Here is a 26,413-nt window from a genome sequence, read left to right on the forward strand (position 1 = left end):
TGACCCTCACTCTCTCCATCCCACTCAGGGACTGAAAAGAAAGGAGAGAGTTCCTTCCAATTGGAGATGGCACAAGAGGGGATCAGTTCACTGGTGACTGAGGTGAGTGAGGATACGGGGCGGGGGGAGGGGGAAGTGCGGGTAGAGATAGAGATGGGGGGGGGGGGGGGGGGGGGGGGGGGGGAGAGGGAGGGAGCAGCAGGGGAGGGGGGTGGGCAGAGGGTAGAGGAGGGGACGGAGATGGTGAGGTAGGAGAGGAGGGGGAGGGGAGCGACGGAGGGGGGAAAAGGGAGGGAGGACTGTGGGACAGGACTGGAGAGGCAGAGGGCGAGGGGACGGGAGAGGGGGGAACGCCTGGGGACGGGGGGGGGGGAGAGAGAGGGGGAGAGAGGGAGGGAGAGGACAGAGCGCTGTGGGCCGGGGAGAGAGATGAGGGAATGATGTGGAGAGGGGGTGGGGAACAGGGAGGAGGGGGCACTGCAGAAGGGGAGGGAGTGAAGGAGGGGAGGGGAGAGAAGGGGGAAAGAAGGGAGCATCTGGGTGAGGAGAGGAAGGGCAGAGGAGAGAAGGGTATGCCATGGGAGGGAGGTAGTGAGTGAGGGGAGAGTAGGCAGGGGAGGGAGCGAGAAAGGAGTGATCCCCCTCCCCAAATTATTCCACTCCCCTCTTCCCTCCCTCTCCCCCTCACCTCCCTCTCCCCCTCCCTCCCTCTCCCCCCTCACCTCCCTCTCCCCCCCCTCACCTCCCCCCTCACCCCCTCCTCACCTCCCTCCCTCTCCCCCTCACCTCCCTCTCCCCCCTCACCTCCCTCTCCCCCCTCACCTCCCTCCCCCCCTCTCCCCCCTCCCCTCCCCTCCCTCCCCCCCCCTCACCTCCCTCCCCCTCACTCTCCCCCCCCCCCCTCACCTCCCTCTCCCCCCTCACCTCCCTCTCCCCCTCACCTCCCTCCCCCCCTCCACCTCCTCCCCCCCTCACCTCCCTCTCCCCCCTCACCTCTCCCTCTCCCCCCTCACCTCCCTCTCCCCCCTCACCGCCCTCTCCCCCCCTCACCTCCCTCTCCCCCCCTCACCTCCCTCCTCCCTGTCCCTGTCCCCCCTCACCTCCCTCTCCCCCCTCTCACCGCCCTCTCCCCCCTCACCTCCCTCTCCCCCCCCTCACTCTCCCTCTCACCTCCCCCCCCCTCCACCCTCTCCCCCCTCACCCTCCCTCTCCCCCCTCCCCTCACCTCCCCTCACCCTCCCCTCACCTCCCTCTCCCCCCTCACCTCCCTCTCCCCCCCTCACCTCCCTCTCCCCCTCACTCCTCCCTCCCTCTCCCCCTCACCTCCCTCTCCCCTCCCTCCCCCTCTCCCCCCTCACCTCCCTCTCCCCCCTCACCTCCCTCTCCCCCCTCACCTCCCTCCCCCCCCACCTCCCTCTCCCCCCTCACCTCCCTCTCCCCCCTCACCTCCCTCTCCCCCCTCACCTCCCTCTCCCCCCTCACCTCCCTCTCCCCCCTCACCTCCCTCTCCCCCCTCACCTCCCTCTCCCCCCTCACCTCCCTCTCCCCCCTCACCTCCCTCTCCCCCCCCTCACCTCCCTCTCCCCCCTCACCTCCCTCTCCCCCCCTCACCTCCCTCTCCCCCCCTCACCTCCCTCCCCCTCCCTCACCTCCCTCCCCCCCTCACCTCCCTCTCCCCCTCACCTCCCTCTCCCCCCTCACCCCCCCCTCCCCCCTCACCTCCCTCTCCCCCCTCACCTCCCTCTCCCCCTCCCCTCCCTCCCTCTCCCCCTCACACCTCCCCTCCCCCTCACCCTCCCTCTCCCCCCTCACCTCCCTCTCCCCCCTCACCTCCCTCTCTCCCCCCTCACCTCCCTCTCCCCCCTCACATCCCTCTCCCCCCTCACCTCCCTCTCCCCCCTCACACCCCTCTCCCCCCTCCCCTACAGGACTCCATAGTGTACGGGGCAGCGGGAGCCTATGATTGGTCAGGAGGCATCTACCAATCGACATCAGGCATCCAGCCCTTCATCAACGCTACATTTGATCGGGATAGTATGAAGAACGCATACCTCGGTGAGCGAATGGCCAGAGGGGTCTCGGATACGGGAAGGGGAGGGGGTCATGGAGAGGGGGGAGGGGTGTTGGGTCTAAATGGGATGGGTCACAGCGATGGGAAGGGGGTTGAGGGGAGGGGGTGAAAGACAATAGGTGCAGGAGTAGGCCATTCGGCCCTTCGAGCCAGCACCGCTATTCACTGTGATCATGGCTGAACATCCACAATCAGTACCCTGTTCCTGCCTTCAACACATATCCCTTGGCTCTGCTATCTTTTTGAGCCCTAACTCTCTCTTGAAAGCATCCAGACAATTGGCCTCCACTGCCTTCTGAGCTTCTGAGGCAGAGAATTCCACAGATTCACAACTCTCTGGATGAAAAGGTTTTTTCCCGGGAATTAACCTCGTGAACTTATCCTGAACTCCCTCAAAAGCAAGAATGTCCTTGCTCAAATTTGGAGACCTAAACTGCAACAATACTCCAGGTATGGTCTCACTAGGGCCCTGCACAACTGCAGAAGTATCTCTTTGCTCCAATACTCAACTATTGTTGTTATAAAGGCCAACATGCCATTAACTTTCTTCACTACCTGCTGTACCTGCATGCTTACTTTCAGTGACTGATGAACAAGGACACCTAGATCTCGTTGTAATTCCCCCTTTCCTAACTTGACACCATTCAGATAATAATCTGCCTTCCTGTTTTTCCCACCATGGATAACCTCACATTTATCCACATAAACTGCATCTGCCACGCATCTGCCCATTCACGTAATCTGTCCAATTCACCCTGCATCTTCATAACATCCTCCTCACAGTTCACACAGCCACCCAGCTTTGTGTCATCTGCAAATTTGCTAATGATACATAGAAACATAGAAACATAGAAACATAGAAATTAGGTGCAGGAGTAGGCCATTCGGCCCTTCGAGCCTGCACCGCCATTCAATATGATCATGGCTGATCATCCAACTCAGTATCCCGTACCTGCCGCCTCTCCATACCCTCTGATCCCCTTGGCCACAAGGGCCACATCTAACTCCCTCTTAAATATAGCCAATGAACTGGCCTCAACTACCCTCTGTGGCAGAGAGTTCCAGAGATTCACCACTCTCTGTGTGAAAAAAGTTCTCCTCATCTCGGTTTTAAAGGATTTCCCCATTATCCTTAAGCTGTGACCCCTTGTCCTGACCTTCCCCAACATCGCGACCACTCTTACTGCATCTAGCCTGTCCAACCCCCTTAAGAATTTCGTAAGTTTCTATAAGATCCCCTCTCAATCACCTAAATTCTAGAGAGTATAAACCAAGTCTATCCAGTCTTTCTTCATAAGACAGTCCTGACATCCCAGGAATCAGTCTGGTGAACCTTCTCTGCACTCCCTCTATGGCAATAATGTCCTTTCTCAGATTTGGAGACCAAAACTGCACGCAATACTCCAGGTGTGGTCTCACCAAGACCCTGTACAACTGCAGTAGAACCTCCCTGCTCCTATACTCAAATCCTTTTGCTATGAAAGCTAACATACCATTCGCTTTCTTTACTGCCTGCTGCACCTGCATGCCTACCTTCAATGACTGGTGTACCATGACACCCAGGTCTCACTGCATCTCCCCCTTTCCCAAACGGCCACCATTTATATAATAATCTGCTTTCCCGTTTTTGCCACCAAAATGGATAACCTCACATTTATCCACATTATACTGCATCTGCCAAACATTTGCCCACTCACCCAGCCTATCCAAGTCACCATGCAGTCTCCTAGCATCCTCCTCACACCTAACACTGCCCGCCAGCTTAGTGTCATCCGCAAACTTGGAGATATTGCCTTCAATTCCCTCATCCGGATCATTTAATATATTGTAAATAGCTGGGGTCCCAGTACTGAGCCTTGCGGTACCCCACTAGTCACTGCCTGCCATTGTGAAAAGGACCCGTTTACTCCTACTCTTTGCTTCCTGTTTGCCAGCCAGTTCTCTATCCACATTAATACTGAACCCCCAATGCCATGTGCTTTAAATTTGTATACTAATCTCTTATGTGGGACCTTGTCGAAAGCCTTCTGGAAGTCCAGATACACCACACCCACTGGTTATCCCCTATCCACGCTACTAGTTACATCCTCGAACAATTCTATAAGATTCGTCAGACATGATTTACCTTTCGTAAATCCATGCTGACTTTGTCCAATGATTTCACCACTTTCCAAATGTGCTGCTATCCCATCTTTAATAACTGACTCTAGCAGTTTCCCCACTACCGATGTTAGACTAACTGTTCTGTAATTCCCCGTTTTCTCTCTCCCTCCCTTCTTAAAAAGTGGGGTTATGTTTGCTACCCGCCAATCCTCTGGAACTACTCCAGAATCTAAAGAGTTTTGAAAGATTATTACTAATGCATCCACTATTTCTGGAGCTACTTCCTTAAGTACTCTGGGATGCAGCCTATCTGGCCCTGGGGATTTATCGGCCTTTAATCCATTCAATTTACCCAACACCACTTCCCGACTAACCTGGATCTCACTCAATTCCTCCACCTCCTTTGACCCGCGAGCCCCTGCTATTTCCGGCAGATCATTTATGTCTTCCTTAGTGATACTTTTAATCCCTTCATCTAAATCATTAACGTAAATTGTAAATAGCTGCGGTCCCAGCACCGAGCCTTGCGGTAGCCCACTAGTCACTGCCTGCCATTCTGAAAGGGATACGTTAATCCCTACTTTTTGTTTCCTGTCTGCCAACCAATTTTCTATCCATGTCAACACTCTACCCCCAATACCATGTGCTCAGAATTTGCCCACTAATCTCATATTTGGGACCTTATGAAATGCTTTCTATAAGTCCAGGTACACTACATCCACTGGCTCTGCTTTGTCCATTTTCTTAGTTACATCATCAACAAATTCCAGAAAATTAGTCAAGCATGATTACCCCTTCATAAATATATGCTGACTCGGACCGATCCTGTTACTGCTATCCAAATGTGCCGCTATTTCATGACTCCAGCATCTTCCCCACCACCGATGTCGGGCTAACTGGTCGATAATTCCCTATTTTCTCTCTCCTGCCTTTCTTAAAATGTGGGATAACATTAGCTACCCTCCAATCCACAGGAACTGATCCTGAATCTATAGAACATTGGAAAATGATCAACTGTGTGTCCACAATTTCTAGAGCCACTTCCTTAAGTACCCTGGGCTGCAAACCATCAGGCCCTGTGGATTTATCAGCCTTCAGTCCCATATGTCTACCCAACGCCATTTCCTGCCCAATGTGGATTTCCTTCAGATCCTCCGTCACCCCAGATCCTCTTGCCACTACTATATCAGGAAGATTGTTTGTGTCCTCCTTAGTGAAGACAGATCCAAAGTAATAATAATAATAATAATATCTTTTATTGTCATTGCACGTCAGTGCAACAAGATTTAGTATGAAGCTCCAACCGATGAAAAAGAAAAGTAAAATTTAAGATTTAAAATTTAAAAATAAATTGGATAGGCATATGGATGAGAAGGGAATGGAGGGTTATGGTATGAGTGCAGGCAGGTGGGACTAAGGGGAAAAAAATTTGTGTCGGCACGGACTTGTAGGGCCGAGATGGCCTGTTTCCGTGCTGTAATTGTTATATGGTTATATGGTTAAAATAAATAAATAAGCTGTGTGTCTTGACCATCCGAGGGGGGTGGGGGGCACTCAGCAGGGCCGGTTCAGAGCCGCTATAGCTCTGGGAATAAAGCTGTTTCTGAGTCTGGAGGTTCGGGCGTAGAAGGCCTTGTAACGCCTGCCGGAGGGAAGTAGTTCGAACAGTCCATTACAGGGGTGTGATGAGTCTTTATGGATGCTGACGGCCTTCCTGAGGCACCGTGTGTGGTAGATGCCCTCTAAGGCTGGTGGCTCTGTCCCAATGATCCTCTGCGCTCTGTGGATGACTCGCTGAAGAGCTCTCCTCTCCGCCTTCGTGCAGTGAGATACCACACAGAGATGCTATACGTTAATATGCTCTCTGGTGCAGCGGTAGAACGTTGTCAGCAGCTGTTGGGGCAGACCAGTCTTTTTTAATGTCCTCAGGAAGAACAGTCGTTGCTGTGCCTTCTTGACCAGCGCAGCGGTGTTGGTGGACCATGTGAGGTCCTCTGAAATGTGATTGCCCAGAAACTTAAAGCTGGATACTCTCTCCACACTTTCCCCGTAAATGGAGATTGGAGCATATTCTCCATTATGGGACCTCCTGAAGTCAATAATCAGCTCCTTGGTCTTGGAGGTGTTTAGTGACAAGTTGTTACGTGTGCACCAGTGTGCCTCTGTTCAACTCATCTGCCATTTCTTTGTTCCCCATTAAAAAAAACATTTTCAGTGTTAAAGGGTCCAACTATGGTCATAACTAATTTTTTCCTCTTCACATACCTAAAGAAGCTTTTACTATCCTGCTTTATATTCTTGGCTAGCTTACCATCGTACCTCATCTTTTCTCCAAGTATGGCCTTTTTAGTTATTTTCTGTTGCTCTTTAAAAGTTTCCCAATCCTCTGGCTTCCTGCACATCTTTGCTGTGTTATACTTTTTAATTTTTATACTGTCATTGACTTTCTTTGTCCGCCATGTTCGCCCCTCACTCCCTTTAGAATCTTTCTCTTTGGAATGAACTGATCCTGCACCTTCTGTAATATTCCCAGAAGTACCTGCCATTGTTGCACTGTCATCCCTGCTAGTGTATCTTTCCAGTCAACTTTGTCCAGTTCCTCGCTCTTAGTTCCATAGTCCCCTTTGTTCAACTATAATACTGACACTTCCGATTTTCCCATCTCCCTCTCAAATTGTAGATTAAAACATATCATATTATGGTCACTGCCTCCTAATGGCTCCTTTACCTTGAGTTCCCTTTATCAAATCCAGCTCATTACACAACACTAAATCCAGAATTGCCTTCTCCCTGGTAGGCTCCAATACAAGCTGCTCTGAGAATCCATCACGGAGGCAGGCCACAAAGTCCCTTTCTTGGGGTCCAGTACCAACCTGATTTTCCCAATCTACCTGCATGTTGAAATCTTCCTTAATCACCGTAGCATTTACTTTATGACATGCCAAATTTAACTCCTGATTCAACTTGCACCCTATATCCAGGCTACTGTTTGGGGGCCTGTAGATGTCCCATTAGGGTATTTTTACCCTTACAATTCCCCAGTTCTATCCATATTGACTACCTCTCTGGATTCTATCGCACCCCTTGCAAGGAACTGAATTTCATTCCTCACCAACAGGGCAACTCCACCCCCTCTGCCCACCTGTCTGTCTTTTCGATAGGATGTACACCCTTGAATATTCAGTTCCCAGCCCTGGCCCTCGTGCAGCCATGTCTCTGTAATTCCCACAACATCATATTTGCCAATTTCTAACTGAGCCTCAAGCTCATCCACTTTATTTCTTATACTTTGCGCATTCATACATAATACTTTTAATCCATTACTCCCCTCACCTTTCACATCGATTCCTAGTTCACTTGGCCATGCTCTCCTATCCCTTCCTGAGCTTTCTGCCCCGTTTATTCTGGTGTCTTTCTTAGCTTTTCTTATATTCTCTTTCCCGTTAACTCCATCCTTGTATTTCCAGTTTGTCTCCACCCCCGCACTATTTAGTTTAAATACACTCGTGCAGCAGTGAGACAGGGAGAGGTGGGTCACAGAGACGGGCTGGGGCATGTATGGTGCGGAGGGGGTGTGAGAGATGGACTGGTGACTCTCTCCTCTCCCCAGGGTACAGCGTGGAGGAGGCCCGGGGCAGCAGAGGGAGATATTACGTTGCTGGGGCACCGAGGTACAGACACCGTGGACTGGTGCTGGTCTATAACCAACGTTGGCTCTCTCACCACACAAAGAAAATAGAAAGCACTCAGGTGAGATCCCTTTTCCCCTCCCGCGGGGCCTCCCTCCTATCCCCTCCCCCTCCCTCCTCTCCCCTCCATCTTCCCTCTCCGTCCCCCTCCCTTCCCTCTCCCCCTCCTCCTCCCTCTTCCCCTCGTCCTACTCCCCCTCCCTCCCCCTAACTCCCCCTCCCCTCCCCCCTCCTCCTCACCCTCCCACCTTCCCCCCACCTCCTCCTCTCTCCCACCTCCCCCCTCCTCTCCCCCCTCCCTTCTCCCCCTCCTCCCCTCCCCCCCTCCCCACTCCCCCTCCCCTGCCACCTCTCCCTTCTCCCCCTCCTCCTCCCCCCCCCCTCCCCACTCCCCCTACCTCCATCCTCCTCCCTCTCGCTCCTCCACTCTCCCCCCCATTCCTCGTCCCACCTCCTCCTCCTCCCCCCCTCTTCCTCCCTTCTCCCCCCTCCCTCCTCCATCCTCCCCCTCCAACCTGTACCCCCTCCCCTCCCTCCCCCCCTCCTCCTCCTCCCCCCCACCCCCCACTCCACCCGCCTACTCAACCCCCTCCCCCTCCTCCCCCCCTCCCCTCCCCTGCTCCTCCCCTCCTCCTCCCTCCACCCACTTCCTCCCCCTCTTCCTCCCCTCCTCCCCCCTCCTCCTCCCCCCTCCTCCCCCTCCTCCCCTCCTCCCCCCCCCCCCCCCCCCCCCCCCCCCCCCCCCCCCCCCCCCCCCCCCCCCCCTCCTCTCCCCCCCCCCCCCTCCCCCTCCCCCCCCCCCCCCCCCTCCCCCCCCCTCCCCCTCTCCCCCTCCCCCTCCCCCTCTCCTCCTCCCCCTCCCCCCCTCCCCCCCCCCCTGCTCCACCCCCTGCTCCCCCCCCTCTTCATCCCTCCCCCTCCACCCCTCCACCCCTCCTCCCCCCTCCCTCCCCCTGCTCCCCCCTCCCCCTGCTCCACCCCCTCTTCATCCCTCCACCCACCCCTCCACCCTCCACCTCTCCTCCTCCTCCTCCCCCGCCTCTTTCCTCCCTTTCCCCCCCCTCCCCTCCTCCATTCGCCCCCCTCCAACCTCTACCCCCCCTCCTCCCTCCCACCTCCGCCTCTACCTCCAACCCCCTACTCCACCCTCCTACCCACCCCTCCCTCCCCCCCCCTCCACCCTCCTCCCCATCCCCCTCCCTCCTCCCCCCCTCCTCCCTCCAACCACTCCCTCCCCCTCCTCCATTCTCCACCTCCTACTCCCCCCTCCCCCCCCTCCTCCTCTCCCCTCCTCCTCCTCCCCCCCCCCTCTCCTCCTCCCCCCCCCCTCCTCCCCCCCTCCTCCTCCTCCCCCCTCTCCTCCTCCCCCCTCCTCCTCCCCCCCCTCTCCTCCTCCCCCTCCCTCCTCCTCTCCCCCTCCCCCTCCCCCCTTGCGCCTCCCTCCTTCCCCCCTTCCCCTCCACATCCCTTCTCACCCCTCCCCCTCCTCCTCCCCCCTCCTCCTCTCCCTCCCACCTGTCCCCCCGTCCTCCTCCATCCTCTTAACCCTCCCATCTCCCCCCCCCTCCCTGCTCCTCCCCCCTCCCTCCTCCTCCCCCTGCCTCCACCTCCTCCTCCCCTCCTCCCCCCCTCCCCCCCCTTATTCCTCCCTCTCCCTCCTCTTCTTTCCTCCCACCTCCCCCTCCTCCTCCTCTCCCCCTCCTCCCCCTCCCCCTCTTCCTCCCCTCCTTCCTCCCCCTCCCCCTTTTCCTCTCCTCCTCCCCCTTTTCCGCCTCCTCCCCCCCCCTCCTCCCCCCCCTCTCTCCTCCCCCCCTCTCCTCCCCCCCCTCCCCCCCCCCCTCCTCTCCCCTTCCCTCCCCCCCCCCCCCTCTTCCCCCCTCTCTCCCTCCCTCCCTCTCTCTCCCTCCTTCTCCTCCTCCACCCCCCTCCCCCCCCCTCCCCCCCCCCCCCCCCCCCCCCCCCCCCCCCCCCCCTCCCCCCCCCCCCCCCCCTCCCCCCCCCTCCCCCCCCCCTTCCCCTGCTCCACCACCTCCTCATCCCTCCACCCACTCTTTCCACCCTCCCCCCCCCCCTCCTGCTCCCCCTTCCCCTCTCTCCCTCCCCTCCCCACCCTCACCCCTCCCCTCCTCCTCCCCCTCCTCCTTCTCTTCCCCCCTTCATCCACTCCCTCCCCTCCCTTCCCCTCCTTCTCCCCCTCCCGTCTCCCCCTCCCCCCTCCCCCTCCCTCCTCCCCCCCCCTTCTCCCTCCACCTCCCTTCTCTCCTCCTCCTCGTCCTTCTGCCTTCTCCCTCCTCCCCCTTCTCCCTCCTCCCTCGTCCTCCCCCTCCCCTCCCCCTCCCCCCCCTCCTCCCCCCCCTCATCCCCCTCCCTTCTCACCTTCCCCCCTCCAACCCATCCCCCCCTCCAGATCCCCACACCTCCTCCTCCTCCCCCACTGATTCTCCACCTCCTCCTCCCACCCTCCTCCTGCCCGACCTCCTCCCCCACTACCCCCCTCCCCCTCTCCTTATCTTCCCTTCCCCCCTCCCCCTCCATTCTTACCCCCCGCATCCTCCTCATCAGCCCACCCTCCCTCCCTCCTCATCAGCCCACCTCCCTCCTCCCCCCTTTCTCCTCCTCCCTCCTTATCATCACTCCCCCCCTGCGCGCCCCTCCACCTCCTCCCCCCTCCTTCCACCTCCTCCTCCCTCCCACTCCCCCTCCTCCCTCTTCCTCCTCCTCCCCCCCCTGCTCTCTCATCCCCCCCTACTCTTTCCCTCCCCCTCCACATCCCCCCCTCCTCCTCCCCCCCATCTCCACTACCCTCCCTCTCCCCTCCCCTCCCTCATCCTGCCCCCTCCCTGCCCTTACCCTCCCTCATCCCCGTTCCCCTCCACCCCCCCCTCCCTTTCCCCCTCCCTTTCCTTCCGCCTCCCTACTTCCCCTCCTCCCTCCCCCCCTCCATCTCCCTTCCCCCCTCATTCATCCCACCACCCCCCTCATTCCTCCTCCCTCCCTCCTCCTCCCTTCCCCCCTCCTTCCTCCCTCCCTCCCGTGGGCACTGATAGGTGATGTCCTCCCCCAGATGGGCTCGTATTTCGGATCGGTGCTGTGTGCTGTGGATTTGAACAATGATGGAGTGACTGATTTGATCCTTGTGGGAGCTCCGCACCACTCGAGGCCGGCCACGGGGGGCATGGTCTTCGTCTACAAATTCCAAGAGGTATATTGCTCCTAATCCTCCTCCCTCCCCCCCCCCCCCCCCCCCGTCACTGTGACCCTCCCACACCACCATCACTGTGACAGTACCCTCCCCAAAGTCCAACGATGTCTCTGTTTAGGGAAGGGGGGGGGGGGGAGGGGGTTGGGAAGAGGGGTTTGGAGGGGATGGGTAAGGGTAAGGAGGGCAGGAGCCGGTTGAGCAGGTACGAGGGGCGGAGGGGGTGGGGAGGGGATGGGTGCGATAAAGGGATGAGGGGAAGGATATGTGGGGTGGAGGGGTGCAGTGGGGGAGCTAACCCACTCTCATCTCCTCTGTGGGCTCTACCCCCCCCCCTTCCTCCTCTCACTCTCTCTCCCCCCCAACTCACTAACCTCTCTCTATGTCTACCCTCTCATTACCCTCTCTCTACACACCTCTCCTGCCCATTTCCATTTCTAACTCACCCCCCCCCCCCTCCGCCGCATGTCTCCCCCCCTCTGTTCCGCCCATCTTCCCTCCCCTCTTCCTCCCCTATCTCGCCTCCTCTTCTTCTCCCCCTTCCCATCTCCCCCTCTCACTCATATGCACCCTCTCCCCCGGCAGGGCGACCTCTCTCCCCGGACCCCCCTAGTTGGGGAGGGAGGAGAGCAGCCTCTGGCCCGGTTTGGGGCCTCCATCGCCCGCCTGGGGGATCTGAATGGGGACGGTGTGGCAGACGTGGCGGTGGGAGCGCCACTGGAGGACGGGAATAGCGGCTCCGTCTACATCTTCCTCGGCTCGGCAGATGGGCTGAAGGGCCCCGCGGCACAGGTCAGTATCAGGGCCTTCCCCCATGTTGCTACGGGGGGGGGGGCCTAACTCCCAGGCCTGAGGCTGAGCGGCCTGTCACTGATTGTTGGGCAGGCCTGTCTCCCTCCCTCTCTCCTTCACACTACCCCACCCTCCCTCCTTTCCTCCCTCCCTCTAAGGCCTGGTGCCAAGTGCTAGGCAAGGCCTAACACCCAGGCTTCAGGAAATCTGGCCTTGAAGGTCAGTGGAGGTACCCTCTCTCTCTCTCTCTCTCTCCCCTTCTTCTCCCCTCTCTCCCTTCCCCGTCTCTCCCCCTCCATCTCTCTCCCTCCGTCCGTCCGGTTGCTTGTAAACTGGATGCGAGGGCCAACCTGTCCTGTGATACGGAAGGCCTAACTCCCAGGCCTCAGGCAGTTCCCTCCCCCCCCCCCCCCCCCCCACCCCCCACCACCGGTTGCTACGAGAAACATCTCACCGTTGCTAGGGGAGGTCTGGCCCTGGTTGCTAGGGAAGGCGTCTTGTCCGTTGCTAGTGGAGGCCGAAAGGGCCTGTCCCACTGTACGAGGTAATTCAAGAGTTCTCCCGTGTACTCCCCTGATTCGAGCTCGTGTAATGTACGTAGCGGGTAAGTAGGAGATCGTGGATATCTTGTAGTAAAAAAATACTCGTGATGAAAAAAATTGTTACTTTATACTCGTACGAGACATCCACGAGCTCCTCCGTACCTGCTACATACATTACACGAGCTCGAATCAGGGGAGAACTCAGGAGAACTTTTGAATTACCTTGTACAGTGGGGCAGGCCCTTAACTCCCAAGCCTAGTGACCTGTCGCTGGTTGCTGGCGGAAGCCTGACTCCTAGGCCTTAGGTTGTGTGCCAGTTGCTAAGGGAGGCCTCTTGTCCGTTGCTACGGGAGGCCTGTTGCTGGTTGCTGGGAGAAGCCTGTCACCGGTTGTTAGGGTTAGCCTAAACCCAGGCGTCGGGCACTGCTGCCTAGGGCTAGTTGTTAGGGGAGACCAGTCATCGGTTTCTAGAGAGTCCAGTCGCTGGTTGTTGGTGGAGGCTAGTATGGTCGCCAACTTTCTCAATCCCAAATAAAGGGCAAAAGGTCAAAATACGGGACAAATTCCCGAAGGCAATTCGTTGACTGACTTGGCCATGGCTGGGTGAATGATGAGTTGGCCCGGTTGCTGAACTGCACACAAAGCCCAGCCAGGGAATCAGCTGAGGAGTTTTGGCCCAGGCCGCGTGAGGTCGCGCGCAAAGTTCAGCACCCCGTCCAGCTCGTGAACCCATGATCGGCCATGAGAAGGAGGGGTAGTGGTGGTGGTGAAAGGACCGGGCTGCCGACTGACAGGGGCCACGGGCGAGGTACTGCTACTGCACTCCATGGGCTGCACTACGTCGGGACGGGTGGAGGTGGGGCCGGGGACCCGACAGTCCCCTCGACCCGAGTAGTAGCATTCAAATATGGGACAAGGGCGGTCCCGTTTGGGACAAACTAATTTAGTAAGTAAGCAAGTACATTTATTAGCCAAGTATTCACATACGAGGAATTTGCCTTACTGCTCCGCCCACAAGTAACAACAGTGACAGTTACGAATGACTCAGAAAACACTAAACATTAATAATAATAAAACATTAACGATAAAACACCATTGATCAAGCATGTGAACTAACAAAATACCAGATCAAAGGGAGGCTACAGATTTTTGGCTGTTGAGTAGAGCAACTACTCGTGGATAAAAACAGTTTTTATGTCTGGCTGTGGCAGCTTTGACAGTCCGGAGTCGCCTTCCAGAGGGAAGTGATTCAAAGAGTTTGTGGCCAGGGTGAGAGGGGTCAGAGATGATCTTGCCCGCTCGCTTCCTGGCCCTTGCAGTGTACAGTTCATCAATGGAGGGAAGGTTGCAGCCAGTAATCTTCTCTGCTGATCGGATGATTTGCTGCAGCCTCCAGGTGTCGTGCTTGTGGCTGAGCCAAACCAGACCATGATGGAGAAGGTGAGAACAGACTCTACGATGGCCATGTAGAATTTGGACCATCATTGCCTGTGGCAGATTGTGCTTACTCAGTTGCCGTAGGTAGTACATCCTCTGTTGTGAGTTTTTGACTGGAGTCGATGGTAGTCACGCACTTAAGGTCCTTGGAGATGTTGGTTCCCAGGAACTTAAAAGACTCCACAGATGTGACTGTGGTGTTGATGGTGAGTGGGGTGAGGGAAGTGGGATATCTCCTAAAGTCTACAATCAATTTCATTGTCTTAAGAACATTGAGCTCCAGGTTGTTGCGATGGCACCAGGCCGCCAGCTGTGACACTTCCTGTCTGTAGGCAGATTCCTCCCCATCCTGGATCAGTCCAATCACGGTTGTGTCGTCCGCAAACTTGAGAAGCTTGACAGAGGTGTCTGTCGAGGTGCAGTAGTTGGTGTAGAGAGAGTAGAGGAGAGGAGAGAGTACGCAGCCTTGCGGTGCTCCTACGCTGAGTGTTTGCGGGTCCGAGATGTGCTTTCCCAGCCTCACATGCTGCTTCCTGTCTGTCAGGAAGCTGGTGATCCACCGACAGAGGGGTTCAGGCACAGTTAACTCGGAATGTTTTTTAGAGTGTAGTAGCTCTGGCACAACGGTGTTGAATGCAGAACTAAAATCAACAAACAGGATCCTCGCATAGGTCCCCTGGCGGTCTAGGTGCTGTAGGATGAAATGCAGGCCCAGGTTGACTGCATCATCCACAAATCTATTGGCCCGATATGAAAACTGCAGTTTGTGATATTTTTCAGCTTGGCCGGCACAAACCTTTCGAGTGTTTTCATGACTACAGAGGTCAGTGCGACAGGCCTGTAGTCATTAAGACAAGTAATCCTTGCCTTTTTGGGTACAGGGACGATAGTGGAGACTTTGAAGCAGGCAGGGACAGTACATGTTTGTAATGGACTGGTTAAAATGTCTGTATAAACCTGTGCCAGCTGCTTGGCACAGACCTTAAGAGTAGAGGGGAAAACATTGTCAGGTCCTGGAGTTTTTCGGCTTTTTTGTCCTCTGAAAAGCCTCTCCATCTCCTCTATTTTTATTGTTGACTAGACTAAGTGGGACCCGTTGGGTCCCATGTTCACACGGGAGGGCTGGTCCCCCGATGCAGTATGGGTACTGTAGCTGAAGGGACTGGTTAGTATGGACATTGTGGGCCAAATGGATTCTTGAGGTGCCAGCTCAGTCTGATGTGCTGGCAGCTCACTAATGGCTGGTGGACTAACAGTTGACTCCCGACCATTCTTTGAAATTCCACTTCAAGCAGGGTGCAAAGCCACCAAATTCAAGTGCAGTTTCTTGCCACTTCAAGCAGGGTGTAAGGCCACCAAATTCAGGTGCAACTTCCGACCACTTCAAGCAGGGTGCAAGGCCACCGAATGCAAGTGCAGTTTCCGACCACTTCAAGCAGGGCGCAGGGCCACCCAACTCAAGTGCTGTTTCCTGCCATTTCAAGCAGGGTGCAAGGCCACCAAATTCAAGTGCAGTTTCATGCCACTTCAAGCCGGGTGCAAGGCCACTAAATTCAAGTGCAGTTTCATGCCATTTCAATCAGGGTGAAACCACAATAAAACCACACAAAACACCACACTCACAATTCAGTAGACATTCAATGTGTTCAGTTGATTCACAGCTCACAGTCGTGACCTCTCTCTCCCCCATCTTGCAGAGACTGAGCCACACCCACACTTACGGGTTTTATAATCCCTCCCCTCCAACTGGAAGGGGCGTGGCCTTCATGGCATAATTGACAGTAGAAACATTCTCAATTTTTTTTTACCACTAACACCACTTTTATTTATAATTGATGGGAAGAATCCTCTGCACCTGATGAGTGGCGAGGAAATGAGTAAGATGGTCAAATATCACAGCTGTAAGTGGTAGCATTTTATCTAAAATCAATATTCGTGCAAACAGGAAGATGTCAAGTTTCCACCAAGAACAGCCATTTTTTTTGCCGTGCAGCCTTTCAAAGCAGTTACCACCACCAACAGCCATTTTCTTTTTGGCAATGCAGCCTTTCAAAGCAGTTACCTCCACCGCCAACAACCTTTTTTTTTGCATTACAGCCTTTCAAAGAAGTTACCACCACCAACAGCCATTTTTTTTCCAGTGCAGCTATTTAAAATCAGTTACCACCACCACCGACAGCCATTTGTTTTCCAGTGCAGCCTTTTAAAAGCAGCTACCACCACGAACAACAGCCATTTTTTTTTTGCAGGGCAGCCTTTCAAAGCAGTTACCTCCATCAACAACAGCCATTTGTTTTCCCAATGCAGCCATTTAAAAGCGGTTACCACCAGCAACAGCCATTTTTTCACAGTGCAGCCTTTCAAAGCAGTTACCACCACAACAACAGCCAATAGACACTTTTTGCAAGCAATTTTAGAACCAATAGACACTTTCTGCAAGCTTTAGAACCAATAGATACTTTATGCAAGCAGTTTAGAACCAAAAGACAATTTCTGCAAGCATTTTAGAACCAAGAGACACTTTTTGCAAGCATTTTAGAACCAATAGTCACTTTTTGCAAGCTTTAGAACCAATAGACACTTTCTGCAAGCATTTTAGAACCAAAATACAATTTCTGCAAGCATTTTAGAACCAAAAGAGACACTTTTTGCAAGCATTTTAGAACCAATAGATATTTTATGCAAGCATTTTAGAACCAATAGACACTTTTTGCAAGCATTTTAGAACCAATAGACACCTTTTGCAAGCATGGTATAACCAATAGACACTTTTAAAGTAGTTACCACCACCAACAACAGCCATTTTTCTGCAGTGCAGCCTTCCAAAGCAGATACCACCCCAACAGCCATTTATTTTCCAGTGCAGCCATTTAAAAGCAATTACTGTCGTAGTTTACATGACTCAAATTAAAGATATAAATGACACAGACACAGAGAATTCTTCAAGAAGCCGAGAGGCTTTTAATTTGCACAAACCTGGGCCTGGAACACTCAGAGATATCACAGCTTTGCCATTCTCCAAATGCTCACTGAACTATCCTTTCACGCAGTATTTTATTGTAATTTCAGTTCTTATCTTTGGCTGCTTAGTGCGTATGTTTTTACAAACTTTAACCTTGTACTGTCCTTTTTTCTTTTCTTTTCAATTTTTAAGTTATCATAAAGTTCTAGTCTAAAGCAAAATATAAACTAAGCAATAACATGTTTTTGAGCTTTGACTTTGAGCACACAAAAAAAATAGCTGACATCCTTACTGTTGTAAGCATATTGGTTATATTTAAGAAGTAACGTGTTTCTTCTATATACATTCTATATAACTTCTATATTACCACCACCAGCCATTTGTTTTTGCAGTGCAGCCTTTCGAAGCAGCCATTTTATTTTTGCAATAACCATATAACCATATAACAATTACAGCACGGAAACAGGCCATCTCGGCCCTACAAGTCCGTGCCGAACAACTTTTTTTTCCCTTCGTCCCACCTGCCTGCACTCATACCATAACCCTCCATTCCCTTCTCATCCATATGCCTATCCAATTTATTTTTAAATGATACCAATGAACCTGCCTCCACCACTTCCACTGGAAGCTCATTCCACACCGCTACCACTCTCTGCGTAAAGAAGTTCCCCCTCAAATTACCTCTAAACTTCTGTCCCTTAATTCTGAAGTCATGTCTTTCAAAGCATTTCAAAGCAGTTACCACCACAACAACAGCCAATAGACAATTTTTGCAAGCATTTTAGAACCAATAGAGACAATTTCTGCAAGCATTTTAGAACCAAAAGACAATTTCTGCAAGCATTTTAGAACCAATAGAGACACTTTATGGAACCATTTTAGAACCAAAAGGGACACTTTTTGCAAGCATTTTAGAACCAATAGAGACTTGTTGCAAGCATGTTAGAACCAATAGAGACACTTATTGCAAGCATGTAAGAACCAATAGGCACTTTTTGCAGCCATTTTAGAACCAAATAGAGACACTTTGTGCCAGCATTTTAAAACCAATAGACACTTTTTGCAAGCATTTTAAAACCAATAGAGACACTTTTTGCAAGCATTTTAGAACCAATAGAGACACTTTTTAAAAGCATTTTAGAACCAATAGAGACAATTTTGTAAGCATTTTAGAACCAATAGACACTTTTTGCAAGCCTTTTAGAACCAATAGACACTTTTTGCAACCATTTTAGAAACAATAGACACTTTTTGCAAGCATTTTAGAACCACATTAAGGGCATTCACATGTGAATGTGAGTGGACATGTGTTCAGTGTTATACACAGCTCAGAGAGACATGACCCTCAGGCTTCCTCCATCTTGCAGAGACTGAGTGAGGCACACTACATCTGGGTTTTATAGTCCCTCCCCCCTCCCACCAGCAGGGGCAGCAGAGAGAGTGGCAATTAAAAAAAAACATTAATATCTCTCTGATTTTTAATTGATGGGAAAAGTCCTCCAGTCTTGAAAGGTGGAGGGGGGCTCTGAGCGAGGTGGCCAAAAATGATGGCCGAAGGTGGCGGCGTTCTCTCGGAAATCGCAGCACAGAGGCCAAAAGCGGTCAAGATCAGACTTTTAGTAATATAGAAGAAGAAGATATTGGATAAGTGATGTTTTGCAGCACAGAGGGTGTGGATGATTGGGTGTGAAGTGGTGATTGGAGGGGGATAGGTGTAGAAGGACCCAGTCTTTACAGACTGAGGTCAGGCTGTGAGTGGGTGTGAAGTGTCTGTTGGGGTGGGAAATGGCCCAGTCTTTTCATACTGGAGTCTTGCCTTAAGTAGGTGTAAAGTGGTGAATGGGAAGGAGAGGGTGCAGGGTCCATTCTTTAGCCCAATATATGGGATGTCCTGGCTAATAGTTGGCAATCCTCGAGGCCAGTCACCGGTTGCTTGGGAGTACATTTGCCGGTTGCTTGGAGAGGCCGGTTGCTAGGGGAGGCCCGTCGCCGGTTACTAGGAGAAGCCAGGCTCCGGTTGCTCTGGGCGGCCTGTCGCTGGTTGCTAGGGGAAGCCTGTAGCCAGTTGCTAAGGGAGGCCGGTTGCTGGGGGAGACCTGTTAACAAGGGAGGCTGGTTGCTAGGGGAGACCTGTCACCAGTTGCCAGGGGAGGTCTGTCACTGGTTGCAAGTGGGGGCCTGTCGCCGGTTGCGAGGGAAGGACTGTTGCTAGGAGAGGCCTGTTGCTAGGGGAGGCCTGTCGCCAAGGGAGGCCTGTCACCGGTTGCTAGGGGAGGCCTGTCACTGGTTGCTAGGGGAGGCCTGTCGGGGGTTGCTAGGGGAGCCTTGCTCTTGACTCTGACCACACTCCCCCTCCCTCTTTCTCCTCTCCCACAGCATATCCGATCGGCGGACGTGAAGACCGGCCTACGGTTTTTCGGCCGCGCCATCCACGGAGCGATAGACGTCAGCAGTGATGGTCTGTCCGATTTTGCCGTGGGAGCCCTGGGAAAAGTCGTTGTCTTCCGGTACATGGCTCTTGGCCCCGTCTCTCCATCCCCACCTTCCAGTCCCACCCTACTCATGCGGCGCCCTCCCTCCTCCCTCACCTCTCCTCCCTCCCCCCTCCTCCGTTCCCCCCTCCATCTCCCCACCATCTGCCTCCCCCCCTCCCTCTCCAACTCCCTCCTCCCCCCCCCCCCCCTACCCACGGCGCTCCCTCTCCCCATCTCTAAACATTTCCTATCCATGTATCCGAAATTTAAATACTGTTGTAGTACTTGACCTCATTCCATTTACCCATCACACTCTGCGTGAAAAAGTCATGATCTCCTCATGATCTCCTAATAAATCGGAACCACTCCCTGGGTTCTGTTATTCTGTAAATCTTCTCCTCCCAAACCCCTGCATTAGATCCCAGCCTGTAACCCACTCCCTGGGATCTGTTACTCAACATATATACCCCAACAAACCCTTAGATTAGATCCCAGCCTGTTAAATCTCTCACCTCAAACCTATGTCCTGTGGTACTTGATTCCCCTACCCTGGAGGTAAATTAATTTGCATTCACCCTATCCATTCGTGTCATAATCTTATACCCCTCCGTTAGTTCACCCCTCATCCTCCTGTGCTCCAAGTAATAAAAGCTAACCTCTCCCCATTACTCTGGAAACATCCTCTTTGCAGCACTGCACTCTTAGTGGCTCAATGACATTTGTCTGAAAGCAGGGTGATCAAAACTGACCAAAGCTGTACTCCCAAGACAGACACAAAAAGCTGGAGCAACTCAGCGGGCCAGACAGCATATCTGGAGAGAAGGAATGGATGACGTTTCGGGTCGAGACCCTTTTTCAGACCCGAAACGTCACCCATTCCTTCTCTCCAGAGATGCTGCCTGTCCTGCTGAGTTACTCTGCCTTTTTGCACCTATCTACGATTTACATAGAAACATAGAAAATTGGTGCAGGAGGAGGCCATTCGGCCCTTCGAGCCATTCATTGTGATCATGGCTGATTGTCCCCTATCAATAACCCGTGCCTGCCTTCTCCCCATATCCCTTGACTCCACTATCTAACTCTCTTAAATCCATCCAGTGACTTGGCCTCAACTGCCCTCTGTGGCAGGGAATTCCACAAATTCACAACTCTGGGTGAAAAGGTTTTTTCTCACCTGAGTCTTAAATGACCTCCCCTTTAATCTAAGACTGTGGCCCCTGGTTCTGGACTCGCCCAACATTGGGAACATTTTCCTGCATCGAACTTGTCCAGTCCTTTTATAATTTTACATGTTCCAAAAGATCATCTCTCATCCTTCTAAACTCCAGTGAATACAAGCCTAGTCTTTTCAATCTTTCCTCATATGACAGTCCCGCCATCCCAGGGATCAATCTCATGAAACTACGCTGCACTGCCTCAATCACAAGGATGTCCTTCCTCAAATTAGGAGACCAAAACTGTACACAATACTCCAGATGTGGTCTCATCAGAGCCCTATACAACTGCAGAAGAACCTCTTTACTCCAATACTGAAATCCTCTTGTTATGAAGGCCAATATTCCATTAGCTTTCTTCACTGCCTGCTGTACCTGTAAGCCAACTTTCAGTGACCGGTGTACAAGGATGCCCAGGTCTCGCTGCACCTCCCCCTTACCTAACCTAACCCCGTTTGAGATAATAATCTGTCCCCTTGTTTTTGCCACCAAAGTGGATAACCTCACATTTATCTATATTATACTGCATCTGCCACGCATCTGCCCACTCACTCAACCTGTCCAGGTCACCCTGCAACCTCCTAACATCCTCTTCACAGCTCACTCTGCCACCCAGCTTTGTGTCATCCGCAAACTTGCTAGTGTTGCTTCTAATTCCCTCTTCCAAATCATTAATATATATGGTAAACAGTTACGGCCCCAACACCGAGCCTTGCGGCACTCCACTCACCACCGCCTGACATTCTGAAAAGGACCCGTTCACTCCTACTATTTGCTTCTGCTCTGCCAATCAATTTTCTATCCATGCCAACACCCTTCCCCAATACCATGTGCTCTAATTTTAGTCACCAGTCTCTCACTACATCCACTGGCACCCTTCATCCATTTTACTTCTCACATCCTAAAAAACCAACACCTGCAGTTCCTTCCTACCCAGTACTGCCAAGTGTGGCCTCACCAGCACCTTGTACAACTGTAACATAATGTCCCAACTTGTATACTCATCACTCTGACGGTGAAGGCCAGTGTGCTGAAAGCCTTCTTGACCACCCTATCTACCTGTGATACCACTTACAGCAAACTTTGTACCTGCACTCCAAGACCCTTCTGCTCTACAACACTCCCCAATGCCCAGCCATTCACTGTGAAGGTCCTGCCCTCGATTGACTTCCCCAAAATGCATTAACTCACACTTATCTGTGTTAAACTCCATTTGCCGTTCCTCAGCCCACTTCCCCAAATGATGGAGCCTGCTGCAATTTTTAATAAACGCTCTGTTACTCCCATAGTTCCCAGCCTGTTGTCGATGTCAAAGTTCACACCACGTTCGACCCACCGAAAATCAAACTGAAAGATGTCGACTGTCCCAAAAATTCACAGAGGAAGCCTGAAGTGTTGGTGATGATGTGCTTTACCCTTCGCGAGCTCACCAAGAAGTTACCAGGTAAACCAGGAACCCACTGGATCAGATCCCAGCCTCGAACCCTAATCTGTGTATATATATGGGTGTATATATATGGGTGAAACACAGGCACGTGCCGTGATTAATTACTCAGGGTAGGCAGTCAGTCGGCTTTAAAAAAAAAACTTAAACCTCGCATATGCAGATTGTTCTCTCTGTAAAATTTGTCCAAGGGTTCCAAGTCTCCTTTATTCAGAATTACTGAATGGGTGGGGGGGAGGAGGAGTGTTGAGAAGGAGGGGGTCGGGGATCATGTCAGTAACTCACTCACTAATCGCTGCTGCAGCGCTCCGGACGTGAAGCCACGGCATTGTGGCCGGGGGTAGAAGCAGCTCGGGGAGTTGCGAGCAGACGCCGGGACCCGACAGCAGATCTGGCGGCCACTTCAGCGCCTTCTGCCGGCCCGTTCACCTTTGGCAGTGCTCTCCGTCTGAACACCTGTCACCTGCCGCTCGCCGACTTCGCTCATGTCAGCCGCTTCCTGCAAATCCTTATATTCCCACAGCCGAGTAACCTCAATGATTGCATCGCGCTGTCGGAATTTAAGGATTTGCGGGAAGCGGCTGACACGAGTGAGGCCGGCGAGCGGCAGGAGCGAGGTTTTTAGATGGAGAGATGCCAGAGGTGAGCGGGGGCCGTCAGAAGGCGCTGAGGTAGCGGCTGGTTCCACTGACCGGCCCAGCGGCCGCTCACAGCCACCCGAGCTATTTCTCCCCCCCCCCCCCCAGCCACAATGCGGTGGCTCCGCGTAAGGAGTGTTGCATGTGGATTACTGGCATGATCCAGATCCCCTCCTTCACAACCCTCCCTGCAACTTTACCCCGGGCCAGACTCCCCAAACCAAAGATCTTATAGCTATAGATCGTATAGCTATTTACATGGTAAATGGTAGGGAATTGAAGAATGCAGTTGAACAGAGGGATCTGGGAATAACTGTGCACAGTTCCCTGAAAGTGGAATCTCATGTAGATAGGGTGGTAAAGAAAGCTTTTGGTGTGCTGGCCTTTATAAATCAGAGCATTGAGTATAGAAGTTGGGATGTAATGTTAAAATTGTACAAGGCATTGGTGAGGCCAATTCTGGAGTATGGTGTACAATTTTGGTCGCCTAATTATAGGAAGGATGTCAACAAAATAGAGAGAGTACAGAGGAGATTTACTAGAATGTTGCCTGGGTTTCAGCAACTAAGTTACAGAGAAAGGTTGAACAAGTTAGGGCTTTATTCTTTGGAGCGCAGAAGGTTAAGGGGGGACTTGATAGAGGTTTTTAAAATGATGAGAGGGATAGACAGAGTTGACGTGGAAAAGCTTTTCCCACTGAGAGTAGGGAAGATTCAAACAAGGGGACATGACATGAGAATTAAGGGACTGAAGTTTAGGGGTAACATGAGGGGGAACTTCTTTACTCAGAGAGTGGTAGCTGTGTGGAATGAGCTTCCAGTGAAGGTGGTGGAGGCAGGTTCGTTTTTATCATTTAAAAATAAATTGGATAGTTATATGGATGGGAAGGGAATGGAGGGTTATGGTCTGAGCGCAGGTATATGGGACTAGGGGAGATTATGTGTTCGGCACGGACTAGAAGGGTCGAGATGGCCTATTTCCGTGCTGTAATTGTTATATGGTTATATGGTTATAAGATCTTTGCCCCAAACGCTGTGAAAGGAACACCCCCCACCCCGGGAAATAGGGTATTTAAAAACATATAGCATCAAGAAATGTACTTACCACATTATTGGTACACAAACTCCATTCTTCTCTCTTTGCTTCCTAAGATATTCTTCAGATAATGGCAATCCATATTCAGCTGCCTTCAGCCCTGCTTGAAATTGACGGCTTGAAGCAGCGGTGACGACACGTGGGCTGCACAGACCTTCCCGTGTTGCAAGTGCTGCGGTTGAAAGGCACGGAGAATTATGCCTACCTAATAGATCGATCTCTTAGATAGGCATAATTCTCCCATGCCTTTATATTTATATTTAATAATTAGCATGTTATAATTTTAGTCAGGGTAGGCAGTGCCTACCTTGCCCACCCTGACGGCACGTGCCTGGTGAAAAGGTTTTTCCTCATCTTCATTCTAAATGGTCAATCCCTTATTTTTAATATGTGGCCCTTGGTTCTGGACTCCCCCAACATCTGGAACATGTTTCCTGCCTCTAGCACGTCCAATCCCTTAATAATCATATGTTTCAATAAGATCCCCGCTCATATTTATAAATTCCAGACTTTACAAGCCCAGTCGCTCCATTCTTTCAATATATGACAGTCCCGCCATCCCGGGAATTAACCTTGTGAACATCTGCTGCACTCCCTCAATAGCAACAATGTCCTTCCTCAAATTCAGAGACCAAAACTACAAACAACACTCCAGGTGTGGTCTAACTAGGGCCCTGTACAACTGCAGAAGGACCTCTTTGTTCCCATACTCAACTCCTCTTGTTATGAAGGCCACTGGCATTGGCTTTCTTCACTGCCTGCTGTACCTGCATGCATACTTTCAGTGACTGATGCACAAAGACATCCAGATCTCGTTGTACTTCCCCTTTTCCCAAAGTGGATAACCTCACATTTATGCACATTAAACTGCATCTGCTATGCATCTGCCCACTCACCCAACCTGTCCAAGTCACCATGCATTCTTATACTCCACTTGTCACGGACTGCAATTCTGCAAGGGACCAGTTAATCCCTACTCTTTGTTTCCTGTCTGGCAACCAAACGTTTGGAGTCAATAGACAATAACCATATAACCATATAACAATTACAGCACGGAAACAGGCCATCTCGGCCCTACAAGTCCGTGCCGAACAAATTTTTTTTCCCCTTAGTCCCACCTGCCTGCACTCATACCATAACCCTCCATTCCCTTCTCATCCATATGCCTATCCAATTTATTTTTAAATGATACCAATGAACCTGCCTCCACCACTTCCACTGGAAGCTCATTCCACACCGCTACCACTCTCTGAGTAAAGAAGTTCCCCCTCATATTACCCCTAAACTTCTGTCCCTTAATTCTGAAGTCATGTCCTCTTGTTTGAATAGGTGCAGGAGTAGGCCATTCGGCCCTTTGAGCCATTCAATGTGATCATGGCTGATCATTCCCAATCAGTACCCCGTTCCTGCCTTCTCCCCATATCCCCCCGACTCATTAAGTTATAGTGTGGAAACAGGCTCTTCGGCCTAACTTGCCCATGCTACACTAGTCCCACCTGCCTGTGTTTGGTCCATATCCCTCCAAGCATATCCAATCCATGCACTTGTCTGTTTCATGAATGTTTCTTAAATTTTGGGATAGTCCCAGCCTCAACTACCTCCTCTGGCAGCTCGTTCCATACACTCATCACTCGTTGTGTGAAAAAGTTGCCCTTCAGATTCCTATCAAATCTTTTCCCCTTCACCTTACACCTATGTCCTCTGGTCCTCGATTCACCTACTCTGGGCAAGAGACTCTGTTAATCTACCCGATCTATTCATCTCATGATTTTATACACCTCTATAAGATCATCCCCTCTTCTTCCTGCGCCCCAAGGAATAAAGACCCAGCCTACGCAACCATTCCCAATAGCTCACACCCTCCAGCCCAGGCAATATTTTTGTATATCTTCTCCGTACCCTTTCCAGCTTGATAACATCTGTCCTATAAAATGCTGACCAGAACTGAATACAATACTCTAAATGCGGTTTCACCAACATCTTGTACAATTGCAACATGACCTCCCATCTGATGAAGGCCAATGTGCCAAATGCCTTTTTGACCAACCTGTCTACCTGTAACTCCATCTTCAAGGAATCATGAACCTGCACTCCTAGATCCCTCTGTTCCACAACACTCCCCAGAGGCCTACCATTAACTGTGTAGGTCCTGCCCATGTTAGACTTACCAAAATGCAACACTTCACATTTCTCCGTATTAAATTCCATCCACCATTCCTCCGCCCACCTGGCTAATCGATCAAGATCCTGCAGCAATTTTTCACAAACACCTTCACTATCTGCAAATCCACCTACTTTTGTATCACTAGCAAACTTGCTAATCTTGTTCTGTATGTTCTCATACAAATCGTTGATGTAGATGACAAACAGTAACGGGCCCAGCACCAAACCCTGAGGCACACCACTAGTCACAGGCCTCCAGTCCGAGAAGCAACCTTCCACCATCACCCTCTGCTTCCTTCCATGAAGCTAATTTGCTATCCATTCAGCTATCTCTCCATGGATTCCATGCGATCTAACCTTCCAGAGCAGCCTACCATACGGAACCTTGTTGAATGATTTGCTGAAGTCCATGTACACATCTACAGCTCTGCCCTCATTGACCTATTTGGTCATGTCTTCAAAAAAATCAATCAGGTTTGTGAGACGTATAAAACCAAGCTGACTATCTTTAATCAGCCCGTGCCCATCCAAATGCCTGTATATCCTATCCCTCAGAATACTCTCTCGTAACTTTCCAACTACATATGTT

The 26,413-nt window shown here is 52.0% G+C and overlaps 1 protein-coding gene across 1 annotated transcript in view; it reads left to right on the forward strand.

Moving 5' to 3' along the window:
- The window catches only part of LOC129715683 (integrin alpha-X-like), a 118,714-nt gene that overhangs the window by 53,706 nt on the left and 38,595 nt on the right, over positions 1 to 26,413 (forward strand). The window contains 7 exon segments of the mRNA XM_055665542.1: positions 29 to 102; positions 1,929 to 2,055; positions 7,785 to 7,924; positions 10,928 to 11,065; positions 11,648 to 11,854; positions 19,173 to 19,303; positions 21,774 to 21,928. Coding sequence (XP_055521517.1) covers positions 29 to 102; positions 1,929 to 2,055; positions 7,785 to 7,924; positions 10,928 to 11,065; positions 11,648 to 11,854; positions 19,173 to 19,303; positions 21,774 to 21,928 — 972 coding nt within the window.

The sequence above is a fragment of the Leucoraja erinacea genome, unplaced genomic scaffold (assembly GCF_028641065.1).
Source record: "Leucoraja erinacea ecotype New England unplaced genomic scaffold, Leri_hhj_1 Leri_131S, whole genome shotgun sequence".
NCBI lineage: Eukaryota > Metazoa > Chordata > Chondrichthyes > Rajiformes > Rajidae > Leucoraja > Leucoraja erinaceus.